Raw genomic sequence first — 23,190 nt, 5'->3', positions numbered from 1 at the left:
GCTGACCATAACTCTATCCTCCTGAATCCTGCTTACAATCAAAAACTCAAACGGGAAGTACCAGCTCAATATGGAAGTGGTCTGATGAAGCGGATGATAAGCTACAGGACTGTTTCGCTAGCGTCTGGTGATCCGTCTGGTCCTGCAACTTTGTGAATGTTAACCTGTTTAAAAGTTGTACTCACATAGGCTACGGAGTGCGTGATCACACAGTCATCCGGAACAGCTGATGCTCTAATGCATGGTTCAGTTGTGCTTGTCTTGAAGCGAGCATAGAATAAAGCATAGTTTGTAAGCCCTGCCACATCCGACGAGCGTCAGAGCCTGTGTAGTAGGATTTGATCTTAGTCCTGTATTGATGCTTTACCTGTTTGATGGCTTGTCGGTGGTCGTAACAAGATTTCTTATAAGCGTCCGGATAAGTGTCCTGCTCCTTGAGAGTGGCAGCTCTAGCCTTTAGCTCAGTGCGGATGTTGCCTGTAATCCATGGCTTCTGGTTGGGATATGTATGCATGTTCACTTTGGAGACGACGTCGTCATGCAATTATCAAGCCGGTGACTGATGTGGTAAACTCCTCAATGCCATTGGATGAATCCCAGGAAATATATTCCAGTCTGTTGTTAGCAAAACAGTCCTGTAATTTAGCATCTACTTCCTCTGATCCCTTCTGTATTGAGCGAGTCACTGGTACTTCCTGCTTTAATTTTTGCTTGTAAGCAGGAATCAGGAGGATAGAATTATGGTCAAATTTGCCAAAAGGAGGGCAGGGGAGAGCTTTGTATGCATCTCTGTGTGTGGAGTGAAGGTGGTCGAGAGTTTTTTTTCCGCTGGTTGCACAGATGACAAAATTTGGTTCAATTGATTTAAAGTTTGCCTGCATTAAAGTCCCCGGCCACTAGGAGTATTGCTTCTGCATGAGCATTTTCTTGTTTGCTTATGGCCTTATAGAGTTGGTTGAGTGCGGTCTTAGTGCCAGCAGCGGGCTGTGGTGGTAAATAGACGGCTACGAAAAATATAGATGAGAACTCTCATGGTAGATAGCTTATCATAAGGTCATCTCCCTCAGGTGAGCAATACCTTGAGACTTCATTAATATTAGACATCGCGCATCCGCTATTATTGACATATAGACACACACCCTCACCCCTCGTTTTACCAGACGTAGCTTCTCTTTTCTGCCGGTGCATGGAAAATCCTGCCAGCTCTATATTATTAGTTTCGTCATTCAGCCACGACTTGGTGAAACATTAGATTTTACAGTTTTTATATGTCCCGTTGGTAGGATAATCATAATCGTAGGTCATCAATCTTATTTTCCAATGATTGCATGTTAGCCAGTAGAACAGATGGCAATGGGAGTTTACTCGCTCGCCTACAGATTCTCAGAAGGCAGCCTGACATGCGCCCCCTTTTCCTTTGTCTTTTCTTCATGAAAATGATGGGGATTTGGGCCTGTTCCTGGGAAAGCAGTATATTCCTCTTGTCAGACTCATTAAAGGAAAAAGCTTCTTCCAGTTTGAGGTGAGCAATCACTGTTCTGAAGTCCAGAAGTAATTTTTCGGTCATAATAGATGGTAGCAGCAATATTATTTACAAAATAAGTTTAAAAAACAAGTTAAGTTACAAACAAAGCAAAAACAATAACGAAATAGCACAGTTGGTTAGGGGCATGTAAAACGGCTGCCATCCTCTTCTGCGCCATCTTAAAACATCTGGATATGCTCCATGCCATAGGCTTGTTCATTTAGCTGACAAGATATGCTTGTAGGTCCTGTAGTTTATATTATTTAAAATATATTTTTTTCAATAAGAAGAATATAATTGAATTTAGCTGAAGAAAATGGAAAGGATATTTTTCCCATTAAGGAGCGACTCTGCATATGTAGTGGCTATGTTGAACGTATAAGTGATCATTTGAAACTGGTCCTATATTCTAGATTCAGAGTTATCTGGCAACTTTAGTTGTGAATGATACAAACCATAGAATGTCATATAAATTAAAACATATATGGGCTGCATGGCGCGACTATAGGCTATTGATGATTTGAGAAAGTAGACAAAAAAGCTCTGTTCCTTGTCTCAGGCTGCACAGCTGTTCTCTCATCAAGTGGTCATATTTTCACCCATGCTCCATTTAAAGTCTTTAATCTTGATTTAGAATGGCCGATTACGAAATGTGCAGGATCCGGGGAAGGGGGTAAAAAGACATGGCATCTGTATGCACTCGAATGGCGAATGGAGCCCGCAAGGTTTCCTACCGCTCCGTTTTGTAGGCTACTTCGGTTTTATAGCGGAGATGTGCAGCTGATGAGCAGCTGAGAAATACATATAAGAACACTTATTTCACTCCATGCATCAACCACTGTTTGAGGAGCATGCTCTGTCTGCCCCGAACTATGATATTCCGCTGAAACTCTGTATGCCTCTCCAACCTTGTTCCTGCAGCTACCCAGTGCTTAATTTGGGAAACCAAGTGAAATCTGTTCGGGAACATTGATAGTAACATGTGTACGCAACTAAACATATTTCACTAAACTGTTGACAGCCCATCTACACGCTAGAGAAAGTAATAAAGGAGAGAGAGAGGAGGAGAAATCATGATGGTGATATTTTCTGCATAGCTACAGGTAGTGTCACCCAATTTATGAAAAAAAAGTACTATTACTTAGCTGTTCAAAATGCAGTAATTGTAGGCTAACTGTAAGCCGCCCTGCACAATCAATGAACCAACAGCATCGCCTAGGGCTATACTTTCTCTTCCAGCTTCATGGATATTTTTGGGAACTTAGCATAAGATAACCAGTCCATCCAGTATACATAATACAGTTCACACTCAAAGGTGATTACTTGAATTTGTTTAATTTCTGAGTATATGCTAGACCAATTATGTACCAAAGGCATATTTAATCCATAATATGCGGTACGCTATGCATTTAATAACGGCACAATCCAATTTGTTATTTTTTTGTTTGGGGGTGTTGTACTCATAAGTCTATGCATATGCATAAGCTCTACTATGCTTATGGGTGTTTTGAATTAATCATCATCTTAGTAAGTGCTGTCCATTTTTTTATGTTAGGCTTTGAAACAACATCCACAACAACCATGTTTGGGACGGTTTTAACCTGCTGTTGGACCTCTTTCTTCAAATCAATCACAGTGAGGTGAGTTTTAAAAGTACTATAGTCCTACTGTTTTGATTATAATATACAGTACCAGTCAATAGGTTGGACTAACCTACTCATTTGAGGGTTTTTCTTTAATTTTAATATTTTCTACATTGTAGAATAATAGTGAAGACATCAAAACTATGATATAACACATATGGAATCATGTTGTAACCAGAACAACAACCTCTCCCTCAAAGTCAGCTAAATACAGGAGCTGTTTGTGGACTACAGAAAACGGAGGGCCAAGCACACCGCCATTCATTCACATCAATGGGGCTGTAGTGGAGCCGGTCGAGAGCTTCAAGTTCCTCGGTGTCCACATCACTAAGGATCTATCATAGTCCACACACACCAACAAAATCATGCAGAGGGGACGACAACACCTCCTCACCCTCAGGAGGCTGAAAGAATTTGGCATGGGCCTCAGATCCTCCAAAAGCTCTACAGCTGCACCATTGAAAGCACCTTGCTATGGCAAATGCTTGGCAAATACTTGGCATCTGACCGCAAGGGGGCCGAGCACCATGCCATCCAGGACCTCTATACCAGGCGGTGTCAGAGGAAGGCCCTCTGCTACTGCACAGCAAATGTTACCGATGCACCAAGTCTGGAACCAACAGGACCCTGAAAGGCTTCTACCCCAAAAGCCATAAGATTGCTAAATATTGGGTTAAATAGTTAAACAAATAGCACCTGCATTAACCATTTTTGCACTCACTTTTTTGACTCAGCATATACACTGCTGCTATGGTTTATTATCTATCCTGTTGTCTAGGAACTATATTCCTAGTTATATGTACTGTACATACATTCTGAATGTATTCAGACCCCTTGAAATAGTATTTTCCCTCAATCTACACACAATACCCCATAATGACAAAGCAAAAACATTTTCTTTTATTTTTTAAAACTGATTTATTACAATTACATAAGTATTCAGACCTTTGTTGAAGCACCTTTGGGAGCGATTACAGCCTTGCGTCGTCTTGGGTATGACGCTACAAGTTCGGCATATATGTATTTGTGGACTTTCTCCCATTCTTCCCTGCAGATCCTCTCAAGCTCTGTCAGGTTAATGGGGAGCATCGCTGCACAGCTATTGTCAGGTCTTTCCAGAGCTGTTAGATCGGGTTCAAGTCCGGGCTCTGGCTGGGTCACTTAAGGACATTCAGAGACTTGTCCCGAAGCCAGTCCTGCGTTGTCTTGGCTGTGTGCTTAGGGTCATTGTCCTGTTGGAAGGTGAACCTCTTTGAGTTCCTGAGTGCTCTGGAGCAGGTTTCGATCAAGGATCTCACTGTACTTTGCTCCATTCATCCTTTTCTCTATCCTGACTAGTCACCCAGTCCTTGCCGCTGAAAAACATCCCCACAGCATGATGCTTCCACCCACCATGCTTCACCGTAGGGATGGTGCCAGGTTTCCTCCAGATGTGATGCCTGGCATTCAGGCCAAAGAGTTCAATCTTGGTTTCATCAGACCAGATAATCTTGTTTCTCATGGTCTAATAGTCCTTTAGGTGCCTTTTGGCAAACTCAAAGCGGGCTGTCACATGCCTTTTTCTTTTACTGTGGAGTGGCTTATGTCTGGCCACTCTACCATAACCTGATTGGTGGTGTGCTGCAGAGAGGGTTGTCCTTCTGGAAGGTTCTCCCATCTCCACAGAGGAACTCTGGAGCTCTGTCAGAGTGAACATCAGGTTCTTGGTCACCTCCTTGACCATGGCCCTTCTCCCCCGATTGAGTCTTGGTGGTTTCAAGCTTCTTCCATTTAAGAATGATGGAGGCCACTATGTTCTTGGGGACCCTTCAATGCTGCAGAAATTATTTGGTACCTTTCCCCAGATCTGTGCCTCAACACAATCCTGTCACGGAGGTCTACGAACAATTCCTTCGACCTCATGGCTTGGTTTTTACTCTGACATGCACTATCAACTGTGGGACCTTATATAGGCAGGTGTGTGCCTTTCCAAATCATGTCCAATCAATTGAATTTACCACCGGAGGACTCCAATCAAGTTGTAGAAACATCTCAAGGATGATCAATGGAAATAGGATGCACCGGAGGTCAATTTCGAGTCTCATAGCAAAGGGTCTGAATACTTATGTAAATAAGATATTTGTTTTTAATTTTCTATACATTTGCAAACATTTTCAAAAATCTGTTTTTGCTTTGTCATTATTGTGTGTAGATTGATGAGGATTTGTTTTTATTTAATCCATTTTAGAATAAGGCTGTAACGTAACAAAATATGGAAAAAGAAAGGAGTCCGAATACACTGTTTCTACCTCGATTATCTCATACACCTGCACATCGACTCGGTACTGGTACCCCGTGTATATAGCCATGTTATCGTTACTCATTGTGTATTTATTATTACTTTAATTATTACATGTTACTACTTTTCTATTATTTCTTTATAAAAATTTCACTGTCAGTCTACACCTGTTGTTTATGAAGCATGTGACAAATAACATTTGATTTGATCCATGAGGCTGTCCTTCACGGCCATTGATTTCCAACAGCAATGAAGCAGACCCAACCAGCCCTCTAATTTAAAAGTGTGGGCCAGAGACCTTTCAATGAGCTGCTGTATAGTTCTTAGCTCTCACAGGCAATGGGAGATATTGCATGGGTTCTGAAAGTGCAGGTTGTTTAGGTGTGAGTGTACGTTCATCTGTGCGCGCACACCGGTTCACAGCAGTGTCTGCATACATGTGTAATATACAGCTGTTGACTGTTTGAGCCGCAGGCAAAGCTCTGAGATATTAATCACATGTTTACCTCATACGACCACGGCTACTGGATTCACATGTGCTTGCTTGATGGACTTAATGGACATTTTTATTAATACTCTTGACCTATCTGGGCTGGTGAGATGTGTAGCTTTATGAAAGTTATGAAATTGCAATATATTACAAAAAATGACACCAAAATACTACAGCATCTCATGGTTTCAATACATAGACATCCAGGTAGTCCATTTAATAAAGTGCATAGTATCTGCACTGACCCCAGCATATTCAAGCATCTAAACGTATAATAAAGGCGATGCTCTGCTGATGGAGAGCTGTATACAGCCAACAAATTACTCAAATCAAATAGAATTACTAAAAAATAATTAAAGCCTTTCTTCAAATATGAAATCTAATATTCCTACCATTATGTGGAGGAAACAACCACCGAAATGAGGTTATGTTAGTTGGCCAAGCAGATGCCTCTGCCCAAGTTTGGACCAGCTCGCTAGCATGAAATCAACATGGGACTGCTTATTCAAAGTAGAGCCTTATGGAGTGAGACACCAACTCGATGGTCCTCACATCAGAGAGGCCAGCTTAATCTAATATCCTCAACATTTTCTAAATGTTTTGAAATGACCTAAATAAGATCAAATCCACTTGAGCATTTCCCCCGTTTTGGGTTAGTTCCTTGTGCATCGTGTATTTGTCTTTCACAGAAAACCGAATCAAGTAAATGTTTCGTTATTGTACAGTTGTTATCACAGGATGAAATGATACCTACATTTGCCCAATAATTGACTGCAGCGATTTTTCTGCCATTGAAATCCTTGGATGGGCCGTATAAGCGTTTCTTTGGGGCGCCTAAAATCAAACTGTCAGAATTACATTTTCAGTGTGGAAAAGCGCTTTCAGTGTTAACTTAAACCAGAGATAAAGTATGTAGAAAAGATAATGGTCCTATATATTTTTTTATAATATAATCTACACAGTCAGGAAGATTTAAAAATTGTAATAACAATGAATTTAGCGGTATGTATTTTGTGTTTACGTTTGAGCAAAAGAACAGAGCATTAGCCATGGCAAAATGAGTAGAATTACAGGAAATTTGGTTTGAAACTGCAGCTCTATTGAGAACTTTGAGAAAATGATCTCTATATTTCAGCCACAATGAGTGTGCGACCATGACAGAAAAAATCCTGAACTGCCGTCATTTCTGATTTCCATTTCTGGAAAAGTTTAATCAGAGCAAAAGTTTCCCTATCAAATATAAAGTTGAGAGGTCACCACAAATGTTTTGCAAAAGGTTTTCATGCACACTATCTGTAGTTCAACCATAGTCAACCTTGTGGAAAAACCACACCAATTTCACATGTGAACAAGTGAAGTTTTCCAAAAACACGTTTTCACAAAATCAGTATAGAATCCTTTGTACCATAAGGAAAATACAATCAGCAAGAAAATGAATGAAGGCCCATTGTTAAAAGTTTGGACTCAAATGGATACACTGTTTTATTATGGAGAAGAGGCTCTTTGATTAAATTAATTCAATTTAGAAAGAGGACAACCACTCTGAATGACTTTCAATGTGGGAATGATACAGATTAGAGAAAGGAAGCCTTTGCAAAAGTTTGGGAACCTCTGCTTTATCTTTCATAAGGCTAGAGGAGGTGCATACATTTAAAAGGAATTACAGGCACAAAAGGTCAAAGAATGCACTACTGACAAGATACAGGATCTGAAAGTGGCTTACACAATTAACATAAGCTGTGTACTTTTTTTCTTTGTATGAATAAAAGGTTACAGATAAAGTACAAATGGCTGCCTTTGCTTTCGGCACCCAAGGCAAGTCTGTATAGGAATACTAATGCTCTGAAATACCACCTCCCATCATACATAATGAGTATTGTGAGATGTGTTTATTCACTATTTATTGGACTTGCTCATTACCATCGTATCATGACTTTTACGTTAGAGTGATTTTGCTTCCCTTTACTGTTGAGACTTCTCACCGACCTTGACAAAAAAAACACTAGACGAATCCAGGCCATATACAGAATACAGTCCAACTTCAGCAAGAACAGACAAGGTTAGGTTAATTCAAAGCCTGTGTACACCTGAGGCAGATACAATATACAGTGGGGCAAAAAGGTATTTAGTCAGCCACCAATTGTGCAAGTTCTCCTACTTAAAAAGATGAGAGAGGCCTGTAATTTTCATCATAGGTACACTTCAACTATGACAGACAAAATTAAAAGAAAAAAAATCCAGAAAATCACATTGTAGTTATTTGTAGTTATTTGCAAATTATGGTAGAAAATGAGTATTTGGTCAATAATAAACGTTTATCTCAATACTTTGTTATATACCATTTGTTGGCAATGACAGAGGTCAAACGTTTTATGTAAGTCTTCACAAGGTCTTCACACACTGTTGCTGGTATTTTGGCCCATTGCTCCATGCACATCTCCTCTAGAGCAGTGATGTTTTGGGGCTGTTGCTGGGCAACACGGACTTTCAACTCCCTCCAAAGATTTTCTATGGGGTTGAGATCTGGAGACTGGCTAGGCCACTCCAGGACCTTGAAATGCTTCTTACGAAGCCACTCCTTCTTTGCCCAGGCGGTGTGTTTGGGATCAATGTCATGCTGAAAGACCCAGCCACGTTTCATCTTCAATGCCCTTGCTGATGGATGGAGGTTTTCACTCAAAATCTCACGATACATGGCCCCATTCATTCTTTCCTTTACACGGATCAGTCGTCCTGGTCCCTTTGCAGAAAAACAGCCCCAAAGCATGATGTTTCCACCCCCATGCTTCACAGTAGGTATGGTGTTCTTTGGATGCAACTCAGCATTCTTTGTCCTCCAAACACGACGAGTTGAGTTTTTACCAAAAAGTTATATTTTGGTTTCATCTGACCATATGACATTCTCCCAATCTTCTTCTGGATCATCCAAATGCTCTCTAGCAAACTTCAAACGGGCCTGGACATGTACTGGCTTAAGCAGGGGGACACGTCTGGCACTACAGGATTTGAGTTCCTGGCAGCGTAGTGTGTTACTGATGGTAGGCTTTGTTACTTTGGTCCCAGCTCTCTGCAGGTCATTCACTAGGTCCCCCTGTGTGGTTCTGGGATTTTTGCTCGCCATTTTTGTGATCATTTTGACCCCACGGGGTGAGATCTTGCGTGGAGCCCCAGATCGAGGGAGATTATCAGTGGTCATGTATGTCTTCCATTTCCTAATAATTGCTCCCACAGTTGATTTCTTCAAACCAAGCTGCTTACCTCTTGCAGATTCAGTCTTCCCAGCCTGGTGCAGGTCTACAATTTTGTTTCTGGTGTTCTTTGACAGCTCTTTAGATAACAAGTTCAAACAGGTGCCATTAATACAGGTAATGAGTGGAGGACAGAGGAGCCTCTTAAACAAGAAGTTACAGGTCTGTGAGAGACAGAAATCTGCTTGTTTGTAGGTGACCAAATACTTATTTTCCACCATAATTTGCAAATAAATTCATTAAAAATCCTACAATGTGATTTTCTGCATTTCTTTTCTCATTTTGTCTGTCATAGTTGAAGTGTACCTATGATGAAAATTACAGGCCTCTCTTATCTTTTTAAGTGGGAGAACTTGCACAATTGGTGGCTGACTAAATACTTTTTTGCCCCACTGTATATACAAAGGTATGCGGACACCCCTTTAAATGAGTGGGTTTGGATATTTCAGCCACATCCGTTGCTGACAAGTGTATATATATTACACAGCCATGCAATCTCCATAGACAAACATTGGCAGTAGAATGGCCTTAATGAAGTGCTCAGTGACTTTCATGTGGCACTGTCATAAGATGCCACCTTTCAACAAGTAAGTTTGTCAAATGTATGCCCTTACTAGAGCTTCTCCGGTCAACTGTAAGTGCTGTTATTGTGAAGTGGGAATGTCTAAGAGCAACAATGGCTCAGCCACAAAGTGGTAGGCCACACAAGCTCACGGAACGGGACCGCCAAGTGCGCTTAAAATAATTTGTCCTCGGTTGCAACAGTCACTACCGAGTTCCAAACTGCCTCTGGAAGCAACGTCAGCACGAACTGTTCATCTGCAGTTTCATGAAATGGGTTTCCATGGCTGAGCAGCCGAACACAAGCCTAAGATCACCATGTGCAATACCAAGTGTCAGCTGGAGTGGTTTGAAGCTCGCTGCCATTGGACTCTGGAGCAGTGGAAACGTGTTCTCTGGAGTGATGAATCACGCTTCACCATCTGACAGTATGAGGGACGAATGTGGGTTTGGCGGATTCCAGGAGAACTCTACCTGTCCGAATGCATAGTGCCAACTGTAAAGTTTGGTGTAGGAGGAATAATGGTCTGGGGCTATTGTTTATGGTTCGGGCTAGCCGCCTTAGTTCCAGTGAAGGGAAATCTTAACGCTACAGTATACAATGACATTCTAGACGATTCTGTGCTTCCAACTTTGTGGCAACAGTTTGGGGAAGGCTGTCCTGTTTCAGCATGACAATGCCCCTGTGCACAATGTGAGGTCCATACAGAAATGGTTTGTAGAGATTGGTGTGGAAGAACTTGACTGGCCTGCACAAAGCCATGATCTCAACCCCATCCAACACCTTTGGCATGAATTGGAATGCCGACTGCGAGCCAGGCCTAATCGCCCAACATCAGTGCCCAACCTCACTAATGTTAATTTGGCTGAATGGAAGCAAGTCCCCGCAGCAATGTTCTAATATCTAGCTGAAAGCCTTCCCAGATGAGTGGAGGCTGTTATAGCAGCAAAGGGGGAACCAACTCCATATTAATGCCTATGATTTTGGAATGAGATGTTCGACGAGCAGATGTCCACATACTTTTGGTCATGTAGTGCATTACCGTATGCAGGATCACGAAGCAATGATGGGGGAAAGGAAGTTCAAAAAGAGGAAGGAAGTGATTTTCAATATAATAGAGGACAATGACACTGCGAGATAAGGATACAAATGCAAAGAGGAGTTGGACTGGCTAAATGGTTGCCCAGGGCTGCTAACTAAGCAAGCCCTTTTAATGTGAAATAAGATGTGTGACTGCAATAATGTTTTCCGGTCTTAAACCTGCTGAGTTCTCATCTCAGGCCATTAAGTTGAGGCAGCAGGTTCTAAAGTCATTCCAGACATCACTTAACTACAATAATGGCCGTTCAGGTCCAAAGGCGAGACTGATGTATGCAACATTCAACTGTTTTACAGCCTCAAAACCAAAGCTAATGTCATAATGTCATGCTAATGTCATGAGCACAGCTTCTTGAGGGAGGGTAAGATAGTGTGCTTTTCTTTAGGTAGATTGCTTATTCAGCGATATGATGTTCCTATGCTGGGCAACTAACAACATAGAATAAAGATGGTGTTACAACTTGAGATCTGCACACTTAACACAAATTTCCACATAAGTCACCCATTGACATCAATTAATGATTTTACATGAAAGTCTGAGTTGTGTACACTTACCTCACCTCTGAATTGGCCTGAAAGAGAATATGAAGTGAGAGGTTATCCTTGTCAGTATTTGTTGTCAAACAGCTGTCAAGAAAAACAACCAAGAAAACGGTGCAGATAGATAGGGCAGCAGTATTTTGTTTTTTTTATGTGTTATTTCTTACAGACAGGAAGATCTTTTGGATATCAGAGCGGCGGTAACTCACCAGCATTACCAGCATTACGATCAGGAATACAAATTTCCCAAATCGCATCCTTTGTTCCAGAGGCTGATCCAAAACACCGCCGGCAGAGAAGAGGGATTCGGAGTGGACATCAAGTCCGAGTATATTACTCGCCAATGTTCAGTCTCTGGATAATAAAGTTGACGAGCTCACGGAGACGCTTTTCTTCCAGAGAGACATCAGGGATAGTAACATACCCTGTTTCACTGAAACATGGCTCTCTAGGGATATACCCAAAGCCCAGTTCATTGCGCAGACAGGAATACATTTGGGAAGAAAAAGGGCGGGGGTGTATGATTAACTACTCATGGTGTGATTGTGATAACATACAGGAACTCAAGTCCTTTTGTTCACCCGACCTAGAATACCTCACAATCAAATGCAGACCGTATTTCCCCCCCAAGAGACATCTCTTTGGTTATAGTCATAGCCGTGTATATTCCCCCTCAAGCCGATACCACGACGGCCCGCAAAGAATTTCACTGGACTTTAGGCAAACTGGAAACCACATATACTGAGGCTGCATTTATTGTAGCTGGGGATTTTAGCAAAGCAAATTTGAGGAAAACGCAACCGAAGTTCTATCAACACATTGACTGTAGTACTCACGCTAGTAAAACACTCAACCACTGCTACCCCAACTTCCCGGGATATCTACAAAGCCCTCCCTTTGGCAAATCCGATCACAACTCCATTTTGCTCCTCCCTTCCTATGGGCAGATACTCAAACAGGAAGTACCAGTGCTATGGACTATTCGACGCTGGTCTAACAAATTGGAATCCACACTTCAAGATTGTTTTGATCACGCGGACTGGGATATGTTCTGGGTAGTCTCTGAGAATAATGAATAATGTCGGCGAACACACTGATACGGTGACTGAGTTTATCAGGAAGTGTATAGGAGATGTTGTACCTACTGTGACTATTAAAACCTACCCTAACCAGAAACCGTGGATAGATGGCAGCATTCACCAAAACTGAAAGCAGGATCCACTGCATTTAACCATGGCAAGGTGACTGGGAATATGGCCGAATACAAACTGTGTAGTTATTCCTTCCGTAAGGCAATCAAACAGGCAAAAAGTCAGTACAAAGACAAAGTGGAGTCGTGATTCAACGGCTCAGACACTACACGTATGTGACAGGGTCTACAGACAATCACGGACTACAAAGGGAAAACCAGCCACGTTGCGGACACTGGCTTCTTGCTTCCGGACAAGCTAAACACCTTCTTCGCCTGCTTCGAGTATAACATGGTGCTACCGACCACTGTGGGCTCTCCTTCTTCGTGGCAGATGTGAGTAAGACATTTAAGCGTATTAACCCTCGCAAGGCTGCCGGCCGAGATGGCATCCTTAGCAGCGTCCTCAGAGCATGCGTAGACCAGCTGGCTGGAGTGTTCATGGACATATTCAATCTCTCCCTATCCCAGTCTGCTGTCCCCACATGCTTCAAGATGGCCACCATTGTTCCTGTACCCAAGAAAGCTAAGGTACCTGAACTAAGCACTCACACACTGAGCACTCACTTCTGTAGCACTCACTACCTGACCTGACACCCTAGACCCACTTCAATTTGCTTACCGCCCCAATAGATCCACAGACGATAGATCCACAGATCCATGCAATCGCCATCGCACTGCACACTGATCTATCCCATCTGGACAAGAGGAATACCTAGGTAAGAATGCTGTTCATTGATTATAGCGCAGCATTCAAAACCATAGTACCCTACAAACTCATCATTAAGTTCGAGGTCCTGGGTCTGAACCCCAACCTGTGCAACTGGGTACTAGACTTCCTGATGGGCCGCCCCTGAGTGGTGGTGAAGGTAGGAAACAACACCTCCACTTCGCTGATCTTCAACACTTGGGCCCCACAAGGGTGTGTGCTCAGCCCCCTCCTGTACTCCCAGTTCACCCTTGATTGGGTGGTCATGCATGCCTCCAACTCAATCATCAAGTTTGACACAACAGTAGTAGGCCTGATTACTAACAACGAGACAGCCTACAGGGAGGACCTGAGGGCCCTGGGAGTGTGGTGCCAGGAAAAGAACCTTTCACTCAACGTCAACAAAGCAAAGGAGCTGATCGTGGTCATCAGGAAATAGCAGAGGGAGCAACCCCCTATCCACATCGATGGGACCGCAGTGGAGAAGGTGGAAAGCTTCAGGTTCCTCGGTGTACACATTACTGACAAACTGAAATGGTCCACCCACACAGACAGTGTGGTGAAGAAGGCGCAACAGTGCCACCTCAACCTCAGGAGCCTGAAGAAATTTGGCTTGGTAACTAAATCACTCACAAACTTTTACAGATGTGCCTTGGTACAAATGAACGAACTATCTCCAGATGGCAGGGACGGACTATCTCCAGACTGTCTAGAATGCTATCTACACTGACTGACCTTGGCTTCAGGCGAGGAGGGAAGGCTCGAGAACTATAGGGCCTCTCTACCAGTGTCATGAAGAGATAGAACATTTAGAAAACGCTGACGTCATTTTCAGTTAATAACCTGTGGAAAAATGTGTATGTACTCTCTTGAATTTAACGCTGTTACCTGACTTTTGAGACCGGGGCTCTGTCCATTCTTATAAAAATATAGGGTCTTACAAACACTTTGAATGCATTGACAGAGTATTTAATTCTGATTGGGAAATAACACAGAGGAATTTAGAATTCCTTCAACAATTTGTAACTTATTTTGTTCATAATGTTTCTGCCACCGTCTCTTATGACCGAAAAGAGCTTCTAGATATCAGGACAGCGATTATTCACCCAGTACTGGAAGAAGATTTTTTCTTCAACGAGTCGGACACAAAGGATTTACACCAGACACCAAGAGAAGGCCCTCATCCCCGTCATTCGCAGGAAAAAGAGACGGAGATATCGGGGACGTAGGTCTGGGTGCCTTGTAATGATCCGGCGGCGAGTGGGTAATCTGCCTTTACTATCGGTCCCTATTGGCCAACGTACAATCATTGGATAATGAAAGAGACGAACTACGAGCACGTATATCCTACCAACGGTACTTTAAAAACTGTAATATCTTGTGTTTCACTGAGTCGTCTGTCGGGTTTTATGCGTTTTCGGCAAGATAGAACAGCAGCCTCTATGTATATTTGTAAACAACAGCTGGTGCATGAAATCAAAAGACGTCTCAAGGTTTTGCTCGTCTGTGGAAGAGTATCTCATGTTAACCTGTAGACCACACTATTTACCAGGAGAGTTTTCATCTATATTCTTCGTAGCTGTCTATTTACCACCACAAACCAATGATGGCACTAAGATCGCACTCAATTAGCTGTAAAAAGAAAAACGCTCATCCAGAAGCAGAGCCCCTAGTGGCCGGGGACTTTAATGCAGGGAAACTCATTTCTACCAGCATGTTAAATGTGCAACCAGAGGGAAAACAACTCTAGACCCCCTTTACTCCACACACAGAGATGCGTACAAAGCTAGCCCTCATGATTCCTGCATACAAGCAAAAACTAAAGCAGGAAGCACCAGTGACTCGGTCAATAAAAAAGATGCTAAACTACAGGACTGTTTTGCTAACAACAGACTGGAAAATGTTCTGGGATTCTTCCGACGGCATTGAGGAGTACACCACATCAGTCACTGGCTTCATCAATAAGTGCATTGATTATGTCGTCCCCACAGTGACTGTACGTACATATCCCAACCAGAAGCCATGGATTACAGGCAACATCTGCACTGAGCTAAAGGCTAGAGCTGACGCCTTCAAGGAGCGGTACTCTAACCCGGATGTTTATAAAAGAACCATCAAACAGGCAAAGTGTCAATACAGGACTAAGATTGAATCGTACTACACTGGCTCCGAAGCTCGTCAGATGTGGCAAGGCTTGCAAACTATTACAGACTACAAAGGGAAGCACAGCCATGAGCTGCCCAGTGACACGAGACAACTAGGTGAGCTAAATTACTTCTATGCACGCTTCGAGGCAAGTAACACTGAAACATGCATGAGAGCGTCAGCTGTTCCAGACGACTCTGTGATCATGCTCTCTGTTGCCGATGTGAGTAAGACCTTTAAACAGGTCAACATTCACAAGGTCGTAGGGCCAGATGGATTACCAGGATGTGTACTCCCAGCATGCTCTGACCAACTGGCAAGTGTCTTCACTGACATTTTCAACCTGTCCCTGATTGAGTCTATACCACCAACATTTTTCAAGCATGTACCCAAGAACACTAAGGTCACCTGCCTAAATGACTACAGACCGTAGTATTCACGTCTGTAGCCATGAAGTGCTTTGAAAGGCTGGTCATGGATCACATCAACACCATTATTCCAGAAACTCTAGAACAACTCCAAATGGTATACCGCCCAAACACATCCACAGATGATGCCATCTCTATTGCACTCCACACTGCCCTTTCACACCTGGACAAAAGGAACACTTATGTGAGAATGCTATTCATTGACTACAGCTTCGGGTTCAACACCATAGTGCCCTCAAAACTCATCACCAAGCTAAGGACCCTGGGACTAAACACCTCCCTCTGCAACTGGATCCTGAACTTCCTGACGGGCCGCCCCAAGGTGGTAAGGGTAGGTAACAACACATCCGCCACCCTGACCCTCAACACGGGGGCCCCTCAGGGGTGCATGCTCAGTCCCCTCCTGTACTTCCTGTTCACTCATGATTGCATGGCCAGGCATGACTCCAACACCATCATTAAGTTTGCTGATGACACAACAGTGGGTAGGACTGTTCACCGACAACTATGAGACAGCCTATAGGGAGGAGGTCAGAGACCTGGAGCCAGGACAACAACCTCTCCCTCAATTCAATAAAGACAAAGGAGAAGATTGTGGACTAAAGGAAAAGGAGGACCGAGCCAGCCCCCATTCTCATCGACTGGGCTGTAGTGAAACAGGTTGAGAGCTTCAAGTTCCTTGGTGTCAACATAAACAACAAACTATCATGGTCCAAACACACCAAGACAGTCATGAAGAGGGCACGACAAAGCCTATTCCCCCTCAGGAGACTGAAAAGATTTGGCATGGTTCCTCAGATCCTCAAAAAGTTCTACAGCTGCACCATCGAAAGCATCCTGACTGGTTACATCACTGCCTGGTACGGCAATTGCTCGGCCTCTGACTGCAAGGCACTACAGAGGGTAGTGCGTACGGCCCAGTACATCACTGGGGCTAAGCTACCTGACATCCAGGACCTCTACACCAGGTGGTGTCAGAGGAAGGCCCTAAAAATTGTCAAAGACTCCAGCCACCCTAGTCATAGACTGCCCTCTCTGCTACCGCACGGCAAGCGGTACCGGAGCACCAAGTCTAGGTCCAATAGACTTCTTAACAGCTTCTACCCCCAAGCCATAAAACTCCTGAACAGCTAAACAAATGGCTACCCAGACTATTTGCATTGTCTCCCCCCTCTTTTGTGCTGCTGCTACTCTCTGTTTATTATCTATGCATAGTCACTTTAACTCCAACTACATGTAGATTTTACCTCGACTAACCTGTGCCCCCGCACATTAAATCTGTACCGGTACCCTCTGTATATAGCCTCGCTATTGCTATTTTACTGCTGCTCTTTAATTATTTGTTACTTCTATTTTTATCTTAACACTTTTTTTCTTAAAACTGCATTGTTAGTTAAGGGCTTGTAAGTAAGCGTTTACAACCTGTTGTATTCGGCACATGTGACAAATAAAATTGGATTTGATTATATTCTACTGTATCTTACTATATGCCGCTCTGACATTGCTCGTTCAAATATTTATATGTTCTTAATTCCATTCCTTTACTTAGATGTGTGTGTATTGTGTGTATTGTTGTGAAATTGTTAGATATTACTGCACTGTTGGAGCTAAAAACACGAAAGTTTTGCTACACCCGCAATAACATCTGCTAAACATGTGTATGTGACCAATAACATTTTATTTTATTTTGATTTCATGTTGCAGCAGAGCTCAGCTTAGCGAACGCTTGTGTATATGGAAAGATGCTTAACAGTATATGTGTGGGTGCTGACTACTGCAGCCTCTTGCTTTACACTATCGTAAATATTTGATACCAAACACATTTAAATTGTGTGTATACTATAAATGTGTATACTTTCTGTTTTGTTCCCCTCTAAGTGATTATTTCTTAGAAGCATGATTTATGATACATTTATGATTGTTCTTCCACTGAGTATTTTTCTGACAAGCCTGCATAAGACAAATCCTACAAGCCTGATGAGTGCATAACACTGAAACGGAGAAATAATCACTTCAAGAGTGACTCTTGAGTAATTCCTCAGCCACAGCCAATGGAAAATCGAGCCTTGTTGATGTCTGGGAGCAACAGTGCCTAGCGACCACAGACCATGCCTCAGATTCAGATGCCAATACTTGTCAAAGGGTTAGTAAATTGGCTCCTTGTGGAACATACTGTTATCACTTCGGTTAAGTAATGCGGAACCACTGAATGTCTCATATAGTGGGTAACTTAGTAAGCAATAAATCAAGACTAAGAGACTTGAAATGATCACAATGAAATATCCCAGCCTAAACTCCGGGAGCTGGTGTGATGCTATGTGAGCTTCCTTTCAAGTTGGAGGCAAAAAACTATTTAAGAAGAGAAAAAGTCAAGATAGTTCTGTGAATATAAAAAGTTTTAACAATGTCACAAGGATACCACTTATCTAACCTGAAGGGATGCACTAACAATGTTTCTGTATGAAATTAAGTTGTAAATATTTTATGATACTGCCCATAGCTCTACCGAAAAGTACCCTTTTTTTTGTTTTAGAAGTAAGCCGTTGAAGAGAAGAAACTAAAAAAAATCTGTACATTTCAACTTAATTTCCCAAAAAATGAATGAATTAAACCATGCAGGAGTATCACTAAACATATATTTTTTTAATGAAAAATGCATCTGTATTTAATAGGCCTAAATGATGGTTGTATTCTGTTGTTCGCCATGGCTCACCGCCACTGCCAAACCAGTGTGGAAAAGCTTTTTAATGGAACATGCATTGTTTAGCTAAATTAAATTCATGATACAAAGTTGGATGTGCCATTTTTAGATTTTAGCCCACTGAATGTCTCTGCACTGCCTGCATCTCTTAAGGGGCAGATGGAAAACAGGTATATATCTTCGTGACAACATGTCTTATGGGCTGACATTCTAGCTTTTATAATGTGTGGTCAAAGGAGAGGGACTAGTATTGGGTGTGATTGGGGCAGTTAAAACTGGTTTGGATGTACAATACTGGGTTGAAACATGACATTTTATTTTAAAATGGTGCCAATGGGTATTAATGCAGGTCTGGACACATTTGCCAGTGCTGTTTTAAACAGGCTTATGGAGACTATTAAAAAGAGCTATAGCTGCTAAATGCTGTTGTATAAAGATAGCAGAGAGCCTGAGATGTTATAAAAAGAGGATATGCACTGGTTCTGGCCTAGAACAACCCGAGCAGCCCACATATGGCCAGTTTCAATAAACTTGTGTTTATATCGAGAAAAAGATCACAGGAACATTGGTGAATCTTCCTTTACAGCCTATTGAGGCCTGGTTGGATGGACTAATGCACTTTGGACAGTTTAATGTGCAAGGCAGCAAATGAGCTGGGCTTCGGGCAATTAGGAGAGATTAGGAGGGTGCCCAACTCCAAAAACAACAGTAAAAACCACACAAAGAGGCAGACCGATATCTCTGAATAAGCCCCAGTGGAGTATTTACATAACCTTCATGATCTAACACTCAGACAACTTAACTCATGAGAAGCCAATATGGCACAATTCCAAACTCCAGACATCTGTGAGGGACTGAAGCAGCATCACAGAGTAGGACTGATAAAATTACTCGGAGTCACTGTTGAAGTGATTATTTCAGTTAGCTTGAAATCACAGGAAATTAAGTCATTGGTACCCTGAATCTCTGGTACTGTCACGTTCTGACCTTTATTTCCTTTGTTTTGTCATTATTTAGTATGGTCAGGGCGTGAGTTGGGTGGGCAGTCTATGTTTGTTTTTCTATGTTTTGGGGTATTTCTATGTTTCGGCCTAGTATGGTTCTCAATCAGAGGCAGGTGTCATTAGTTGTCTCTGATTGAGAATCATACTTAGGTAGCCTGGGTTTCACTGTGTGTTTGTGGGTGATTGTTCCTGTCTCTGTGTTTTGCACCAGATAGGGCTGTTTTTGGTTTTCCACGTTTATTGTTTTGTAGTGTTCATGTTTATCTGTTTTTATTAAACATGAATCAATATAACCACGCTGCGTTTTGGTCCGCCTCTACTTCACCACAGGAAAACCTTACAGGTACAGTGTAAAGCCTAGTGTTTATGATCTGAACACATCACTAAACACTTTTCTGAAACACTTTTTAAATGCGTCAAGGGATTTAGAATTTCAATGAAACCATGTCAGTGTTTTTAGATCGTAAACACCAGGACATGTTTATTCGCTGTAACACTTAAACACATTAACATGTTTATTCTCACAATGTGCTTCGGTTTAAAACACTAAACACTGGGAGTGTTTTTACACTGTGGGGTGTAAAAATACGTATTTTCATATTTCCCAGTGTGCCTTTTGAGTGAATGAGAGACCCACCAATGACTGTGTTTGTTAGTGACAGACCTGGTTGTTGCATTACATAAATTATAGTCCTGAAGCTTTCACCAAGTGACTGCCTTAGTGAATTTGTTTCAATTAAAAGTAAACCCTTTATGGCAACATCTTATACATTACATAATGCCTTTAGTTTAGGCCTAGTTATCCTCGACATTGCGGTCTGAAAATCCTGGCTCACGGGCCACATCAGACCTGCATGTCACAATACGCTGGTTTGTGAAGTGAGGGAGGATATTCAAGAATTTGAATATGTTATCACACTCAACCTGTACCCTGAATGACTACTATGGTGATGGAATTAATAAACAAGACTAGCTAACAGATTTGATTAGTTTAGAAAAATGTCAGTTATTTGTCTTTGTATAGATTCATTAATCAATGTGCATGAGGAAATGAAATAGATATTAAAACAAACTATTCTAAAAATCTCCGTGCAACAAAGCTTACTGGGAAAAATTATGAGGCCCCTCCTACATCTTTTTCACTCTGAGTTAACAGAAATACATTTAACAAGGTGGAGTAATAACACCACTCAATTAAAAATATTTATTAAATTAAATTGTGCTGAAATGTAGGTTAGGTGACAGACATTCCTAACACTGAACTGAATAAAAAACATGGAAGGTCACATACATTTCTAATGATTAGATGCACTCAAAACAGGATGTTAGGAAAGTAAACACTTGTGTTTAAAATCGAAACACTCAGGAGATATAGATGTCCTCCTGGTTGGAACTGACTGGAAAAGGCTGACTATCATGATTAATTCTGTATTCTGAACGCCTGTGTTTAAGATGAGAATAATAGCAAATCAAAATACCTAATGTGCCTAAATGCCTAATGTTTAAGTTTTAAACATTGACGTGTTGGTTATAAACGTGTCAGATGTCATGGTTTTACACTAGAGGCATCGGACCATATCACTGCATGGTTTATCAGTAAATAGACAGCTATAAATCCACACACACCGCCACAGTTGATTGACTAAAGCTCTTGAAGCATCTCCCGTGCAATACAACTGATTCTATACTCTCATTCTTGGCGAGGAAGCCTATGGTGAGTCTATCTTCGACTTTACAATCTTGCACTCTTGCTACAGTCTCCCAACAAAAAATGTGACAGACAGCACACTGTTGTTAAAACAATCTGGTCGTTGAAAGGACATGATAGCCGACCTGTTGGTGCCCTCACATGCATTTCATTATCCTTTGAAGACCGCATATGAATCGTGTGAAAACGATTATATTTTAACAGACTAAATAACCAATTTGACTCACAACACAGTCGGGCGTGCACTTTAAACACTAATGAAGACTAAACAAAATGTCTAAACACTGTAAATAATATTAATTTTTGATGCCAGAGCTATTTTCATGTAGCCTACCTACAGTGAACACCATAATGCAGTTTAATCAAGCAGAGATAATGTTTAACTAGCCTGATTTAACGTGTATGACAAGATATATATATATCACAAATGAGTCAGACTTCAGAAGGGTATGTCGAAACAAGATATTAATTGATGATATATGGAAGTTTCAATAGAAAGAACCCATCATTCATCTAGGCCTGCATGCTACGGTTGGAACTGATGACTATCGATATGCAATTGTGATATTCAAATTAAACTATAAAACAAATCTACCAAGCATATCCCCTCTACGCATTGTGCTGGCCAGATTCCAAAAGCGCACACCACATCGAGGATAGCCTATCTCTTTCACAACCACATTTGAAACATAACCAAACGCTAATAATGAAGCAACTCTGTAGTACACTTACCAAATAGTGAATTGGCAAAGCCGTACCATACACATCCACTTTTTCCTATGAGCCATCTTCCTTGCGTACTTGCCGCGAAACTGAACGGAGTGCCCACCACACACACAAGCAGATCGCTGAAGGAAATGTTCATTAGTAGCAGGTTGATAGGCGAGCGCAGCACCTTGTAGCGGCAGAAGAGGACGAGAACCAGGAGGTTGTTGAGGAATCCGAAGGTACCAATAAAGCCCAAACACACAGCGACTATCAGGTTCCCGGTCGGGCTTAGGGTGGTGCGGTATGACGCTTCCAGATTCCTGTCTCCAGCACCCGCACACAGCGCGCTACTGGTCCTTGTGCAGCCGCCGACGCTCACGTTGGGCACAATCATTGCAATCCGTTTTCTCAGCACAAGCGTGTGGTTGGCATTTTTAGGAGAGACGAAAAATGTGGGATTCTGAGTTACAATCCATTAAGGTTGATTGCAGAGAAACATTTTGTTTTGAATAATATGTTTTCCAAATGTAGAACTTTGTTTCCCAGTTCATGGTTTAAAACCAGAACAAAGTTTGATAAGGCTGTGCTCCACCATGTGGTAGTTAAAATCCACACACACCGCAGGACTCTCTCCGTCTGTGTTGATATTATTGTACTACTTTCACAGATGACGTGAGCGCCGTGGAACTGAGCACAAAATGTATTCGCAGGGGGTCCAAATGACCTGAAAATGCAGTGCGGGTTAAAAGGCCAACGCAGATGAAAGCAAGCGAATAGAAGTTATACTGCGGCTGCCTGACCTCTGCCACTTCCACCTTTTATTTTGCTGCCACTTCCACTACAGAAAAAGTAGGGTACAGTTGGCTACACCACCCATATGCAGCCGACTCAACTTCTTTTTACCAAAATCTAACCAAATTTAGGCTAAGTGATGTGATAGTAGCCTATCACTGAAAATGTTATTCTGTACCTTAGTAACCACAACGTGCAGGCGCGGTCCATGGTCCTGAAATCTTTGCCAATTGAATTACATCACTACATCAAATATATCCACCAATCAACGGTGCGAAAAGTTTCGTACAAAATAGTTCCCTTTACGAATGTCAGCATCCCATGAGAGAGGAGCTACTCTTCTGTTTCAGAGCAATACTTTTGTTCCTTTTGTTTTACTCGCCTTTTCATTCGTAGCATTTAATCACTCCTTAAAAGACAAG

The 23,190-nt window shown here is 42.0% G+C and overlaps 1 protein-coding gene across 1 annotated transcript in view; it reads right to left on the bottom strand.

Annotated features, from left to right (window-relative positions):
• Positions 1 to 22,370, bottom strand: part of LOC115114797 (vertebrate ancient opsin-like) — a 94,686-nt gene extending 72,316 nt beyond the window's left edge. Inside the window, exon 1 of the mRNA XM_029643301.2 lies at positions 22,001 to 22,370. Within this exon, the coding sequence (XP_029499161.1) occupies positions 22,001 to 22,370 (370 nt within the window). The remainder of the gene's footprint in view (positions 1 to 22,000) is intronic.
• Between the last annotated feature and the right edge of the window lie 820 nt (positions 22,371 to 23,190).

Source organism: Oncorhynchus nerka, linkage group LG9b (assembly GCF_034236695.1).
Source record: "Oncorhynchus nerka isolate Pitt River linkage group LG9b, Oner_Uvic_2.0, whole genome shotgun sequence".
NCBI lineage: Eukaryota > Metazoa > Chordata > Actinopteri > Salmoniformes > Salmonidae > Oncorhynchus > Oncorhynchus nerka.
Note: the sequence above shows the minus strand (reverse complement) of the source record. Positions and strands in the feature narration are given on the sequence as shown.